The 15,344-nt window shown below is 42.0% G+C and overlaps 1 protein-coding gene across 1 annotated transcript in view; it reads right to left on the reverse strand.

The window, feature by feature from the left end:
• Positions 1 to 15,344, reverse strand: part of slit3 (slit homolog 3 (Drosophila)) — a 288,135-nt gene that overhangs the window by 21,546 nt on the left and 251,245 nt on the right. Inside the window, exons 24-29 of the mRNA XM_030116436.1 lie at positions 13,190 to 13,261; positions 13,026 to 13,108; positions 12,299 to 12,379; positions 10,659 to 10,783; positions 7,617 to 7,714; positions 443 to 582 (exon numbers count right to left, since the gene is read on the reverse strand). Of these exons, the coding sequence (XP_029972296.1) occupies positions 443 to 582; positions 7,617 to 7,714; positions 10,659 to 10,783; positions 12,299 to 12,379; positions 13,026 to 13,108; positions 13,190 to 13,261 (599 nt within the window). The remainder of the gene's footprint in view (positions 1 to 442; positions 583 to 7,616; positions 7,715 to 10,658; positions 10,784 to 12,298; positions 12,380 to 13,025; positions 13,109 to 13,189; positions 13,262 to 15,344) is intronic.

A 15,344-nucleotide genomic window follows, 5' to 3' on the forward strand; every position in this document is an offset into this window, starting at 1 on the left:
CTGCATCTCTTACTTTTTCATTTCGCCTTCATCTCTGTCTCTTGCTTCCCCTTGCTGCCCTTTACTGGCCCCTATTTATTTTTTCACCCTTTTCCGTAGCTCTGTTTGTTTTTCCTTTTCCCCCCCGGTACTCAGTCCCTTTCTGCCGCTTCACTGTCGTTCCCTCGCTCCCTCGCTCCGCTGTGGCTGCTCTTCAACCCTCCTGCAGCAACAGTTTCAGGTCACTGCAGAGAATCTGTCCATTACAAACCCACCGTCCAGTAAAGTGGAAAATATGATTTTGTGTGTGTGTGTGTGTGTGTGTGTGTGGAGCAGTGGTGGCGGGTTGGACTCGAACACTTTCCCCCCACTGAGGGTTTCTGGAATACACACCTGTGGAAATAGCTGGTGTTTTATGCGTGCGTGTGTGTGTGTGTGTGTGTGTGTGTGTGTGTGTGTGTACCTGTGTAGTTGGGAGGACAGACGCATGTGTAGTTGTTGACTCCGTCAATGCAGGTGGAGTTGTTCTCGCAGTCGTTGTCCTCGCAGTCATCGGGGTTTATCTCACAGCGCTGACCCTCGAAACCTGGCGGACACACACAACTATACACACACACACACACACACACACACACACACAGACACACACAGGTGGACAAAATGTGTTATTACACGGTGACTGGGCCAAGTCTGAGTGTGCACTCCTGCTGCACAACTTGAAATAAAATCAATCAGACAGATCAATCAGCTGCTCGGCTCCAAATGCCCTTAAATTCTCCGATATAGGCGAGCTTTAAAGAAGAACCACTTAATGTGTATTCAAGTGGCTCCTTGCTCCATGCCGGGCTGGTTTTTACACACCGCTGGACCCACAGCATGACTATATTTAGCTGTTAAACAACAGACACCTTCAATTTGTGGCCAAATTGAACATTTTAAACTGTTTCCTACGGCGTTATCTAATGCTAAGGTCCAACATTCAGTACAGGTGATCTTCTGCAACCGACCTCACTTTGGCATCAGTAATCCGTATCTTATGAAAGGGATTAGTTATTAAGGTTTTACTTTAGTACTTGAGTACATTTCATACACTGAATTTTCACTTTTTGCTGACGGATTAACTTCACTAACGACATTTAGTCACTTATTAAACCAACAGGACAATTATCTCCTTATTTATTCGTCAGCTGATTTGTTCAACACCACATTCAATTTAGAATGCACCACACAGATTAAATAAAGAAGCTGAGCTGTTACCACTGTCCTGTTTTTTAGTGCGTGTATTTCCATCTGTACATCACCTCCAAGACAAAACGGATTACGTTTAAAAGACGACTGCAGTAAAAAAAAACAACCTCTAAATGAAGGGTGTCAAACTTGTTCTGCCGGCGCCACATGAAGCAAAATGTGATCTCAAGTGGGCCGGGCCGAGAAATAATAGCATTATAATGTATGAATAAGTAACAAGAACTTTTATTTCTAATGCAAGTATTAATACATCATGAAATTCATATTTATTGAACAATCCTTTTACAAAATATGACAATCCTGAAACCTACAAACCTTTCACTGCAGTTTCAACAACATCTTGCATCAGTGAACAGTTTAACGATCACAGATCACTTCAAAAGCGTTTGGCCACAAGTAGCTGAACACAAGAATATAGCGGGCTAGATCACATCAAATAAGTTACACTCCTGTGTGTCCCTTGTGGTCAAAAAAAAAATATTGCTGTTTATGTCTGTTAATGCTGTTAACGATTTCACTCACATCATCTGTTAGCAGAGGAAATATAAACAGAAAATAGAAAAGCACGGCATAGTTGAAATTCTGCACTGGCACTTTTTGACCGGAATCTTTACAAAGGTGAGCGTACTTCCTCTGGTCTTGCACCACTGCAGCAAAATGGAATGAAAACATTCGAATGAAACAGCCAGTCAGACTAAGAAAACTATAAGATAAAGTCAGTTTGATGCCAAAAACTGTGGACGTTGCCCACCTGGACCATTCAGAAGAAATTATCAGCGTTCCACCCTCTTCTGCCCCCGCCTTCTCATCAGGCTTTGATCTGCCCCCACACTCTCCACCCTCTATCTCAGTCAGGTCGACTCCTCATTACAGATCACACACTGGCCCGCTGTACCTTCAGGTGAAGTTTGATAAATTTGACCACGGCTGCATTCTTGCATCGCTCCTTCTCTCACGGCTTTCGCCTTCTTTTACACTCCTACGCCTCATTTGATGCTTTCGCTTTTAGTGGACGCAGAGACAAATTCACGGCAAGGTCATTGAAACGGTTTGAGGTGTAGGGGAGGCCGGCGTTTCAACACAAGTCAGTGACAGTTCACTCACACACACACACAAACACACTGACTGTAAACCAGTCAAGTTCCAAAGTGCTACACCTCCCAAAAAATTCATAAAACAACATTTAAGGTTCAAGGAACAAAAAAAACTCTTCTTCTATAGCGCTGCATCCAGTTCAGGGTTGCGGGATACTGGAGCCGATAACAGCGAACAACGGGCCAAACACAAAGAGACAGACAGTCGCACACATTCACAATCAAGTGAAAGCTTTTGTTGCATTTCCACTGTTTGCTTAGGCGACAACAGAGTTGGGCGTCAGAGAAAACTGAACCTTTACAGGCAAAAACACAACTACTCTGAAAGGCACAGTGCTGCAAATGCTCACTACAGTCTTATAATCAATTACTTTTCTGCACATGTGAGTGCATGAAGCAGTCTCAGAGCTTTTGTTCTTCCTTCTTTTATTTGGCCATCATCTGCGTAGGTGGAGACATGCAGCAGACACTGAGCGGCTCCACACAGCAAACAACGGCTGCTTAAAAGAACTTCAACGTTCAACGGTTCTTTTCTGTGTATGAGATTGTTAATTACAAAAAGCAACAACTAGTGGCCTGACATGTAAACTACAGCTTTAAACCATTTCTGGTTTTAATACAAGAAAAATTTGTGAAAGCTTTCTGAAAAGAAAAAGCAAAAACGATGCCATTTCCAGTGGAGTGGACCTGAGAGTCACTAATTAACACCACATGCATGTTTTTGGACTGTGAAAGGAAAACTGAGAATTAGATTTCTAAATAAACTTTATTTCAATTCAATTGGACTTTCTGAAACCAGAATATACACATTTAGTTATAAATTTAATCCATCAGTGCAAAAACCAAAATGATCTTTTTGTTGTCAGGCTTGTCTGCTTCTGTTAATGAAATACTTTTTCTTTTTTTTTGCAAGATGCGAGTGGACTTGATTTTTTGGCAAGAAATGGACTTACAATGCAGCATTTTAATTGCACTGTGATTTCAGAAGAATAACGCTATTTAACTGACCTCCTCCTACCCTGATCTGAGTCTGTATCGCTCTTTTGCACCTGTGCAACTCATCCATCTGTTGCTTTGTTTTCTTCTCTCTGCACTCCTTTTTATTTCACACTCACTTTGACTCATCTAATCTAACTGCTGCCTCACAGACTTTCTCTCACACACACACACTTATCTCACTGGCTCTCTCTTCCCACAACGCTTGATAGTCATTTGTTACCCCCGCCCAGTCTGTCCGCCAGCTGAAAAAAAAAAAAGCCTCACTCAAAGATATATTAAGTTTTGGGGCCCTGCCCTCCAAGGGGCAAAGTCCAAAACAAAAGGATGACCACATTTTGTTGGAGCGGTTTAAGCTACTTTACTGATCCTGTAGTTGATCAATAATCCATCCAACAATCTTTTTTAACCTTTAATTGTAAAGTCACCAGTTCCTCTCAAACAGATGTTTGTGGAGTGGAAGATCAGATCAGAGAAGCCTGTTTGTTCAAGTCTGTGGCAACATCACAAATGCTGTTTGTTGCTCATTAACTCAGTGCAACAGTAATAGTTTTCCAATTTATTTTGCAAGTAATTAGTGCAACACTTTCTAATACCTGCTGCTCCGGGAATGAAATTAACCAAAATAATAGCGAAAATGAGGAGCGCATCAACATATAAAAGCAAAACAAAGCATAGGTGGAAATTAGGGTTCTTATTAGAAACAAACAAAATATAGGGAAAGAAATCCACAGTTGTATTGCATCCACAGATAAACAGAGAGCTCTATTACTCTAATAGTTTATCCTGGAACAACAATTTAAAAGGAAGCAGGAAACTAAGACAATTCATCTGACAACCTACCGTCTAACACAACTGACTTCTGATGGCTTGCTGTGACAAAAATCTATTTCACTGTTACAGTCACTGAAGTTTCCTCAAGGTTGTTACTTTTATCATATTTTAAAGCTGCTGTTGAGCTGCTGCATCTCTGCACTGCACCCTGTGCCAGCTGTTAGTCTTCATATTCAATAAAGATACAGAAATATAGCAGTGGTCAGAGAGCACTAATCGAATCCCAGTTTTGACTTTTAAATTACAGAGTTGGACAAATGTATCCCAGCTTCAAACAAAAAGCTAATTGGGCCTTTCCAGTTTCATAAACTGATTAGACAACATCTTAAAATGTCAAAGGGCCTGGTCCCGCTCTCTGTCTGCGCTCCCCTCAGAGCGCGCCGGCATCCACCTGTGTTGGCATCGCCATTAAAAAAGACATGTAAAGGGTAAAGAGGCCCCTAATAACATTACCACGGAGGGCGGTAAAGGCCAGACGCATATCAAAGCTTTCTAAAGGGCGGAGGCCTTGTTAAGAGAGTTGTGCAAAAGTGCTCAGGTGCCACCAACAGTGCCCATGCGCACATAACAATGGCCAGTGATTAAAAAGAAAAGAGAATTAACATGATTCTTCGCAATGATCTGCAGCTGTGCCGCGGCAGAGACTTGCACACAGCACTGAGCGTCTGATGTGGTTTCATTCAATTTAATGACGAAAGGCTTGATTTGTCGAAGAAAGAATGAAAGAAAGAGAAAGTCCGGCATTAAAACGTCTCGCAACATTAAGTCTGTCTTTAATTTGAACCATTTCTAAACAGTTGTCGGCCGTTTTGATTACATTTGGTCTGCGGTCTGCCACCACTTACAGTTTGTCTCCTCACACTTCTTCACCCAAATATCACTTCAACACTTTGGCTTCAGTTTCCTGATCCAACAGGAATTAGTCATGACTTGGTGCGGCTGCGGTTACACACTGCTGGAGATATTAGGTCACAGCTGAGCGCATATATAAAGATTTCTTTTTCTTTCCTTTTTTCCTTTATTTTATAGAGTTCCTTGATGTCGTCTGGTGGAAGTGGAGCAGAAAAGCTTGAACAGTGGTTCCCAACATGAGGTTCAGGATCACATGACAAAAGAAACACACGATGAGATGCACTTAATTAGACACTGTGGAAGGTGGAAGGAGTAAAATCACTGGTTGCTTTGCAAGATGCAAAGGCTAAAGAATGAGGGAGCCGAGCAAAATAAACAAAAACAACACTCATTTCAGTGAATCAACAGAGAGCTGCACTACCAGTTAGCATAAACTTGTTTTAGTACGTTACACAGTCTGGACCACATGGCTTGTATTCTATATTCAGGAGGGGAAACGCGTTAAATAGGTTGAGTTTGAAGATGCGGTCTTAGATCAGCTTACAGCATTTCATTTTATACAATCCTTTATTCAAGTTGATAAGACTATGTGCACCACAGTGAATGTATGTGGTTCTCTCTGTCTGTGTGAGTGAGTGTGTGTGTGTGTGTGTGTGTGTGTGTGTTTTGGGCTGCTGACCTATTCAGGGCATAACCTGCATTAATCAGCGCCATTATTCAATACTGGATGAAACATTGTAGAAGAAGATTTAGAACAAATGATTTTCTCAACCTGGACCCAAATACCAGCTAGAATTAAAGATACTTCTTGTTTCTTTCATTGTATTTTTCAAACAGGAGGTTTGATAAAATTGGGATGATGATGAACTGCACACATTTTTTCTTGAAAACTATCACTCCCGTTGTTGATATTCATAGGTTAGAATGCTGTAGTTTAACGGATCCAGTCAGGGGTTGTACGTGAGCCCTAAAATTAAAAAAAAGAGAGATTTTGACACCATTTCTATAAAACAAAGAAATTTCTTGTCCTTTTTTCATTTTCAGAGCTCCTGCTTTCTGTGTGTTTGAGTTTGTGTGCCTCACTGTAATGTTTTTGGCCAATCAGAGATCAATCAGAGATCTGTCTTGGAGGAAATCAGGAGGAGTCCTAGGAGAAAAATAAAGATTGGGGGCCACTGAGCTGGAGGGTTGAGAATCCACTTTGAGTCCACAGATCAGCTGTGGGAGGACAGACGGGAAAGGGAATGAGTGATGTGCTGCTTTCTGCTCCCTCAACAACTGCCACTGAGAGGCTCTTGACCTCCGCTGCCTCCAGTGGAGCCGCACAGCAGCCAGGAGTCAAACGCTGTGATTGTGTTGGGCAGCTCCCAGGTGTGAATAAGTGAAACTGCATGAATGTAAAACAGAGTTTCCTTGAAAGGAGCTTACATGTGCCGCATGCTTTATCCGCCTGGATACAGATGAGTAGTGGGATTACTCACATTGTAGGAGAATGTATTCACAGAAAGACGGCGTTAAACAGTGTCTGAATACATCTCACATCACAAACCAGAATCACATCTTTAGATATCAGGTGATCTAGTAGGAAAAACTATGAGATGATACTACACGATGTCGATCAACACATAATATGTAGACAGACATTCTTCTGCACATGTGCCAGTAGAGAGACAACAGCAATGGCAGGCTCCCGATCATACAGACCACATTTTGGTTCCCACAAGGTCACTAATGAGTGATGTAAAACAAGGGCTTGACTGCAAATGATATCTTTTTACATGTTTTGGTGAACTGAAGACAGACGACATGTTAGAGTCTCGTGTATCTACTGAGGAAGAAGCAGGAAGTGCTTCAGATGAAAACTACGTGGAGAAAAGAAGATCATGGAAACTATGATCACACACACACACGCACACACACCTCAAGCTTGTGTTATGAGTCCCTCTGGTGCCTCGGTAGGAAAAACAGCTGGTCTCCAAATTGGCCCTTTTATTCTGACTGAGGACAGACTGAATGCTAAAGTTGCTCAGTGCTGAAAGTGGATGTACTGAACTCTCACAGACTGAATCATGTTTTGTGCATGTCTATAAAAAAAAGTAAGATTCTATTCAAATTCCTGATCCTCATGTCACTATGTAAACAGCTTTAGATACTACTTGGGCACACACACACACACACACACACACACACACACACACACACAGGAAAACACATCATAAGGTCAAAGTAAGTTGTTATCTTGGGTAATGTATTGTCCAGTGAAGCGAGACTGTCCACTCTAATCACGCGGCCTATATTTCTGGGGGCTGGGTAAAGTTAATTTTCCCTTTAGATGAGAATACAGGGTGAGGTTTTTAAAATGTCTCCAGTAATCGAGAGAGGCAGTGGGGTGAAGAAAGGGCAATGAGGTTTGACCTACAGCCTAACTGGATTCCCCAAGGACTCTTCCCTGAAACCAGTCTTGGTTTTATTTCCCCTCAGTCGTTTATATACAGTAGATTGTTTAAATAATGTCAGCACACACACACACACACACACACACACACACACACACACACACACATATACCTGAAATTCAGAGCACACTTCAGTTGATAAAACATGTTCCGTTACCTGAAGTGGTCCTCGTTGCCGGGCTGAAGGTGGCAGGTCCCTCCGTTAGAACAAGGAAAGCTAATGCAGGCGTTGATCGGTATTTCACAGTCTTGACCCTAAAGGAAAGGACAAGGCGAGGAGAAGCAGTTAATGTCTGCGTATTTAATCATTTGCCTCCAATTTTATTTAACTGGAAGTTGCTCTGCAGAGTGGTTTTTATCAGGATAGAAAGAAAATGCATTGTTGCAGATGGAGCCATCACAGTGAGGAATGACGGAACATGGAGAGATGAGTGAATATGTCTGGATTTGAGCATGCATATTGAATTTTTCATGTCTGTGGAGCATTTCTTGTGTGTGTTTATCCTGGTGAACAAGAACAATATTTGCATGTACGTACACAGATTTTTTTATGTGGGGAACAAATTAAGTGTATTTAAATTTATTCACACGTTGTGTGTTTGTGTAGATTTGTAAGTACACAGTTTCCTGCGTGTGCATAGCAACAGTTAGTGTGTGTATGCATGGAGTGTTTCTTCAAGGACCCGAGAACTTTTCTGTCTTCAAGCAGTGGAGTGGATTTTGCTCAAAAAGCTGCTGCAAAAAGTTTTTTTTTTTTTTTTTTTTTTTTTTTTTTGCCCTCAGTCATGACTTCAAGGCTTACTTTTGTCAGGTCCAGTCTAGTTCTTGTAATATCACAGCTGAAATCTCTGAGGACGACCACAGAGCTACTTAGTGATGCTTAAAGGTCTACAGGCTAAGGAGAAGACAGACGGACACTGAGGGGCAGAGAAAACCCAGTTTAAAGACAAATACATCGTGGTCGGAGAACAAAATCCAGGTGGAATAATTCCGAATGAGGACATGAAGACAGGGATCCTTACAATACCCAAGAAGGCCAGCAAAAACTCGGTACGATGCATGTATTTCTAATGTATCCTTTCAAACTGTAGCTGTGCAAATATTCTGCTAAATTTGAAATCACTAACCCCAAAAATAGTTAGTTAAAAGTCTTGCAGGTTTCCAAAATACTGCATTAAATTATCGAGTTCAAGCACTTCTTTTCTCTTTTTGGTGCAAGAAATAAAAAACGGATGATCAATTTCACTTCCTTAGTTTTTCTTCTCAAAAAAAAAAAAAAGAAAAACATCATAAGGAAAGAAAATCACAACATACAACAACTTCACATCAGAGCAACGAGACTATATCACTATCAAGTTGTCGTCATTGAGTCATGGCTTCAATTACAGGCACGACTTTATCAGAATCAACATCAAAACCTGTGACAGAGACACACCCACCTCCTCCGATCAAAGCCAAGTTTTCAATCTCCACCCATCTTCATTGTTTTCTCCACACTTTATCTATTTTTTACTCTCATTCATTTTACCACTCCCTCTTTCTCTCCTTTGTGATTTTCTTCTCTGCTTCCCTCCCTCAGTGCCTCTTCTAACGCGTGGTTTCCCTTCCTCTGCTTTACCTCCACCTCTCCCAGTCCTCCTGCTCTCGCTCTCTCTCCCTCTTTTGTTCCTTGCTGCTCCTGCTTTGATTCGACGAACACATTTTAATTAATGTCGCCCCAGCGGAAGGCATTGTGGAGCGCACGCTCGCGTGCACTCTGGCGATCCCTGTTTCCCACTCTGTGACCTTGGCAAGTGATGTTTTAATTAAAGCAGGACTGAGGCTTTGTCCTCCTGTAAAAACCCAAAAGGTTATGAGGTGTGTGCTCTCACGAAGACCCTCAGCGTGTCTTTAAAACATGCGCGCAGACGCCACGTCGCCGTCAGAGGTGTGAACCCGGTGATCTCTAGGAACGCACGCTTCGGAACAAATCGAGGGTAAACTGATTGTGCATTGATGAGCGCACTGCATGTACACTATAGATCACAGATTCATGCAGAAACATGACAACGACCTTGCACCTGCAGCGCGTATAAAATAATTCATGGTTATATTTACAAAGGTATCCTTGCTTTAGATTTGCACTATTCGTGCGAATGCACCATGCAAATGCGTGTCGCCCTTTCACTATTCATTATTCCTAAAGCGCATGTACATTGACAGAAACGTCCCTTTTTCCATCTTTTGATAAGTAAGTCCAGTGCAGCCAGCCGCAGTCATCACTCCTCTGTTGACGGACAGGTAAATACATTATGCATACAAGGCCAAAGCTAAGCCAGATAATACGGCTAATGCCACAGGCTTATGCAGCACGCCTGTCCGTCAAGAACGCTTTTAACTGAAGCAACCTATACTGACTAAAGCATCCCCTTTTACTCTTACACGGCCCCGGCCTCCAAAAAGCAAGCCTTTTTAAAACATTTAAAAGCTTTTAAATGAAGCACTTTCTTTAGATAATGAACATTTAGATCAGCTGTTTTTTTTTGTTTTTTGTTTTTTTAATAAGTGTTATAGTCTCAGAAAATGTCCATGGACCCTCTCTATGCCTTGTGATTACACCCCCTGGAGGTGGAGACACCTCGGACCAATAATGAAGACAAGGAGTTTCTCAAGTCTATGGTAGAAAGTGTCTTATTTTGCTTTTTTTGTTTTGAAATTAGCCAGTTATTAAACTTTATTAAACTCTAGAAGTTGACTACACTGTTGACTGCTTTAAAGTTTCAAGCTGAAGGTCTGATGAGCTGATCTGATCCACGCCACGTGAAGAGATGACTGCCTGTGGTCTGAAGCCCTCCTTGAGAGGGAACAGATATCATTCCTCAGAAAAGGAGGTTTAATGAACAAAATTATAAAAAGTCACATGTGCCTTGAAGGGGTGATTTTTGCTGCTTTCACACTTCCTAAAGTGTATTTTTAATTCTATAAAGGTGAGATTGTGAATGTTTCCAACCTGTAAAGAGAGCGGAGGAGCTGATAGGTTTAATGACTCTAATAAATCAATGAAAGAGCTCAATTAAGCTATTAACTGGACCGTAACAAAGCAAACTAATGACTTTGATTGAATTCACGTGACTCGGTATCCAAGGAAGGAAAATAAAAGGTGATAAAGTGATTGATGCAAAACAGGCTGTTCAGTCTATTTTATTTGCCGGATTCTCACCTTGAAGCCGTAAGGACAGGTGCAGTGGTAGGATCCGGTCGCCTCTGAGACACAGGTGCCGTTGTTCTGGCAAGGCGCCGCGAGACAAGGGGCGCACTTTGACATCAGGCTGATATCTACTGGACCTACACAAGACACGAGAGACAGATGAGTGTAGCAAAAGGAGGGGAAGGGGCGATAATAACTGGAGGCCTGTCCAGGTGGATCCTGCTACCAGCCCTCCGTGACCCCGCCGCTGGATGGATAAGACTGATGCATCGAGATGACGGTAAGACAACAGAAACAGAGCTGGAGAAAGTGCCGGAGACACACGTATTTAGTCATTGCGTGCTAAAAGTGCATCCACACTTTACTTAACGGACGGTGCGCGGCAGAAAGCGGTTACCGGTTAAGAAAAATAAGTGCTTCGGAGAGCAATAAATGTGATTTGTTTCAGCAGTTAGGGCACGAAAGAGCAAGAAGAAGCAGAAGAGATCTGATTCAGTGTGACGACGACGATGATGAGAAATATCCCTATTCCACGCCGCGAGTCTGTCAGCACTTCACCCCGGTTCATAATCTTATTCCCAGCTGAAAAAACCAAAACCCTGCTGTACAACTCACGCAGCAAACAATGCTCACGCCAAGCTCTTTTAGTCTCTCAGCAGAAAAGTGCTTTTCAAAATGTATTCTTTCTTTTTTTTTCCTTGTGTGGAAAGTCTACTCCTCAGGTCTTTTCCCTGCTGGACAGATATCAAGGGAGACCCAGAGAGGATGAAGTTAGAGGTGTTTTACTCCGGGACTCTGTTCTCAGGAAACCGTCTCGGAAAATAAAAAGCTTGAACCATTAGTGATGGAGCAGATCTAACAGGCTGAGAGTTTGACATCTGAAAGCAACTCAAAGTGGCTCACTTAAAATAATTTGACTGCATCTAATAGTGCTGTTCCCACCGCACAGCTGACACCAACACGGAGACGACGCTTTAACTCCCGCTGTCACACTGTCGCTGAAAGACTGGATTTGAGATGCAAATAGTGGCTCGTTTCTTGACAGTGAAGGTTGTTTTCAAACCTTTTCCGACAAAACTGATCTGCAATTCAGATAATCATGCAAATTTCAAACAATGGACAGCCATCCTGTACCGAAAGCCCGAGACTGTGTGAGAGTCCAGGCATCAGCTCCCAAATCCAGATCCAGGAAAATAAGAAATGGACTGCAAAGGATGAGGAGGTTTTTACAAACAAGGCAGCCAGAATGATTACAAGTCACATGTTCTGAATCAAGAGATTAATAATGTACAAAATCAGGTGGACAAACACTGTAGACATAAAGAAACATTAACAGTGTTTGTATCAGATATACAGTATCTTTAACACCAGCCAACATTGAAAAGAGTTGAGATTAATCAGAACACACTCACTCCCCTTTTTGAATGAAAATAACTTCTTTATAATATGTTTCATTATTTCAGCATTATTCAGAGAACCATCTGAAAAATTTGAACGAAAAGAAGCTTGGTTTACAACATTCTAAGTGAAAATGCATCCCTCACAACCTGAAAACCACGTCACATACATATTATTATAATCTTAATGATTGAGACCAATTCCGATCAGTGGTGTGAACGTGGCTTTGCAGCTATAATGAAGTCAATACGTACCTTTACACTGGAATCTGTTGAGTGGTGTGGTGAGAAGGAGTCTGTCAGCCATGTCTGGAGGCCCAGTGCAACGAGCAATGCCTAGAGGCAGAGGTTACAGATAAACAGCATGTCTTTCACATTTTTCAAAGATGTAGCTGAGAGGGGCTGACTATAAGAAATTATATAAATAATAATACTAAGTTATTTTTTCATATTAACAAAAATATTTGAATCATTATTTATCTCATTGCTTGTAATTAAGTTGACGTATCCAAACTCTAAAATAGTATTACAATGATCCTAAAGTTTGTGCACATGTGGATGCAGATAAGTGATCCACCTCCACTGACACCTGAAAAAAGTAGCTTTACAATGAATCGTGCACACACAAATTTAAAAATCATTTCATAATTTAATATTTGCAGAATATTTAACTTTATATAAAGATGTTGAATTGGTTCTTTTACCATAGTGTAGACACTAGCAGACTGTGTGTTCTTCCATGTAAGTGAAGTGTGTGATTAGTTTTTCCACCTCTGGTTGTTTCTGATAAGCGTTTGGGACGCAGCAGATTGTGTTTGTCTCCGTTTTATTTATCACATTCCTTCTAAAAGACTGTTAATCAGAGTAGAATTGGCCTTGGTAAAAATAAAGTTGTTGAATCTACAAAATTTATGGGGGCTCCGAGGAAAGAGAAACACAAACTTAGATTTTCACTGTGGCTGAAAGATGACATTTCTCTCACCGGGCTCTTTGAAGCCAGCCTTGACCCACTGGGAGAGCCAGCGCAGGTCACAGTTACAGTACAGGGGGTTGGCGCCGAGGGCCCTGGACACAGTTAACACGACACAGCGGTGAATATTTACAGCTCGGAGACACGTGTGGAAGACAAGCAGAGGCTGCACTCACAGGTGGGAGAGCGAGGTCAGGTGGTTGAAAGCTCCTTCTGGGATAGTTGAAAGGTCATTGCCATGAAGAGTCCTGGAAGACAGCGAATGGGAGGAAAACGGGCCAACATTAATCACAACCTTGTTGGGAATATTAACACGTCTTGAGAATCAAGTACTTATTTATGGCTACATTCACAGTTACACTGTTATTTGGATGAAAACCACCACTGTAACTTCTGTCTCTGTTGCAGTTTTCAGTTAGCAGCTGCTCCTGTTACATAACTGGTTTTTACGTGTCGGACTGGTTCAAGCCCCCCTGGACCATTCTCTTCGAGCTGCTCTAGGTTTACCCTGCTGGGAGACCTTAATCACTGCTCTATATGACTCTTCTTCTGCCTTTCTTCTCAGACATCCATCTTTCATTTTTGGATGTCACTGGCTGAACATGTGCATCTCCCATAGATTGAGGTCTCTTCTCTCTGTTCTCTCTCTGGAACTTTTTCAAAAATTTAGGCTTGAATTAAGTCAGCGTGCTTTACTTACGGACCGGAGAATGAATAACCATCATATCCGAAAATCCGTCCTATTAGAGTTAAATGAGGTGAGACAACAAAGCTGCCAAAGACTCCATTTTTTGAACAAGTTAATCCAGCCGGTGTGAACACCGACTAGCTGCAAGCTAAATTATTTAAATTTATTTGTGGTTCTGCAGCAGCAGACATACTCTCATCCCTCTGCATAATAGAAAACAAATATAATATTTATGGAGGAATAACACAAAATAAAGAGAAAGACATTTTCAATGTCGGGCAGTGGAGCCTGTTCTGGGATCTGAAAAGAATATAAACTGTCTCATGGTCATCTTGACGACTGTGGAGTGTTTTTGTGTGGTTCTGGAATTTAAACTAGTGTTCATCCATCCAACCTCACACAGAGATAGACATTCACACGCACTGTGAAAACTCATTTTTGTGTTGACAAGATAACATTTTCAATCATGTCTGTTTACAGGGAAACATCAGAAACGCAAAAAAATGATGTAGCTAGCAATGCTAGCTAGCCTAGCATGCCAGGCCATGAGTTGGCCCTGCTGTATGTTTATGAAACCACACATGGATGCCTGCAGGGAACAATATGCTATAAACATTAGCAATGGTGAGTAAACCGACATGCGTATGGACCGATGACCACGTTGGACTGCTATTCTGGTTGACTCTCAACTCTAAAACTACCAAGTCCCAGGAGAAAAGGCACTGGGAGTCATGAGTGTCTGGAGGCTGCTATTGTTGTTACTGTCCATCGACTGGCACATGTGCAGAAGACCCATGTACGACACCCATGGTGCGCATGAGCAGTGGCAACGTTTCAGAAAAGTTGTGTTTTCACCCGTTTCTACAATGAGAGGGAGTCAGAGCATCTTAAAAAAGTTCCACCTTAGGAGCTGTTCTCAAAAAAATTGGATTCTCAGTGACATCGGGCGCCGTTGTTTCGTAAATGGACGTCCAAATTTGCAAGGAAAGTTTTGCATTTTCACTAAAAGACGTTGCGTGTTTGATCTGTGAAGGGTGGAGCCCTGCGCTTCGCTCATGGTTAGCTGGGGTCAGCCTCAGCTCCCATCAACACTAAAATGGAAATGAATGAATAGTGGATTTCATAGTTTAAGGGTTGGTGTAAGTTTCCAAGGAATTAAATGTGATGTCTCCTGAAGTGATGGAAACATGGCTGTGTGTGGGTGTGTGTGAAAAAAACAAACAAAAAAAAGCACATAAACAAATGGCAGGCTGCAATATACCATATGCTGGTGTAAACTTGTGTGTGTGTGTGTGTGTGTGTTGCCTGCCGGATATACTGTAAGTTCACATTTCATCAGAACGAAGGGCTGAAGCAGGGAACGGATATCAAACCACCACTGTTGGAAAAAATGTGCGTGTGTGTGTGTGTGTGTGTGTGTGTGTGTGTGTGTGTGTGTGTGTGTGTGTGTGTCTGTGTGTGTGGCTAATTCAGTGTGTGCATGTTTAGGTCAGTCTGCAAGCGTGCACAGATTTGTGGGTCTTCATGTGCTTTAGAATGCGTTTGAGTCTGTGCTTAAAGCCTTTGTGCAGCCTCTATATGCGGTGGTCTAACAGCCCCTGCGTAAGACTGGCCCAGAGGGGGTTGTGGGTAATGAGGAAGTG

The sequence above is a fragment of the Salarias fasciatus genome, chromosome 2 (assembly GCF_902148845.1).
Source record: "Salarias fasciatus chromosome 2, fSalaFa1.1, whole genome shotgun sequence".
In the NCBI taxonomy this organism is placed as follows: Eukaryota; Metazoa; Chordata; class Actinopteri; order Blenniiformes; family Blenniidae; genus Salarias; species Salarias fasciatus.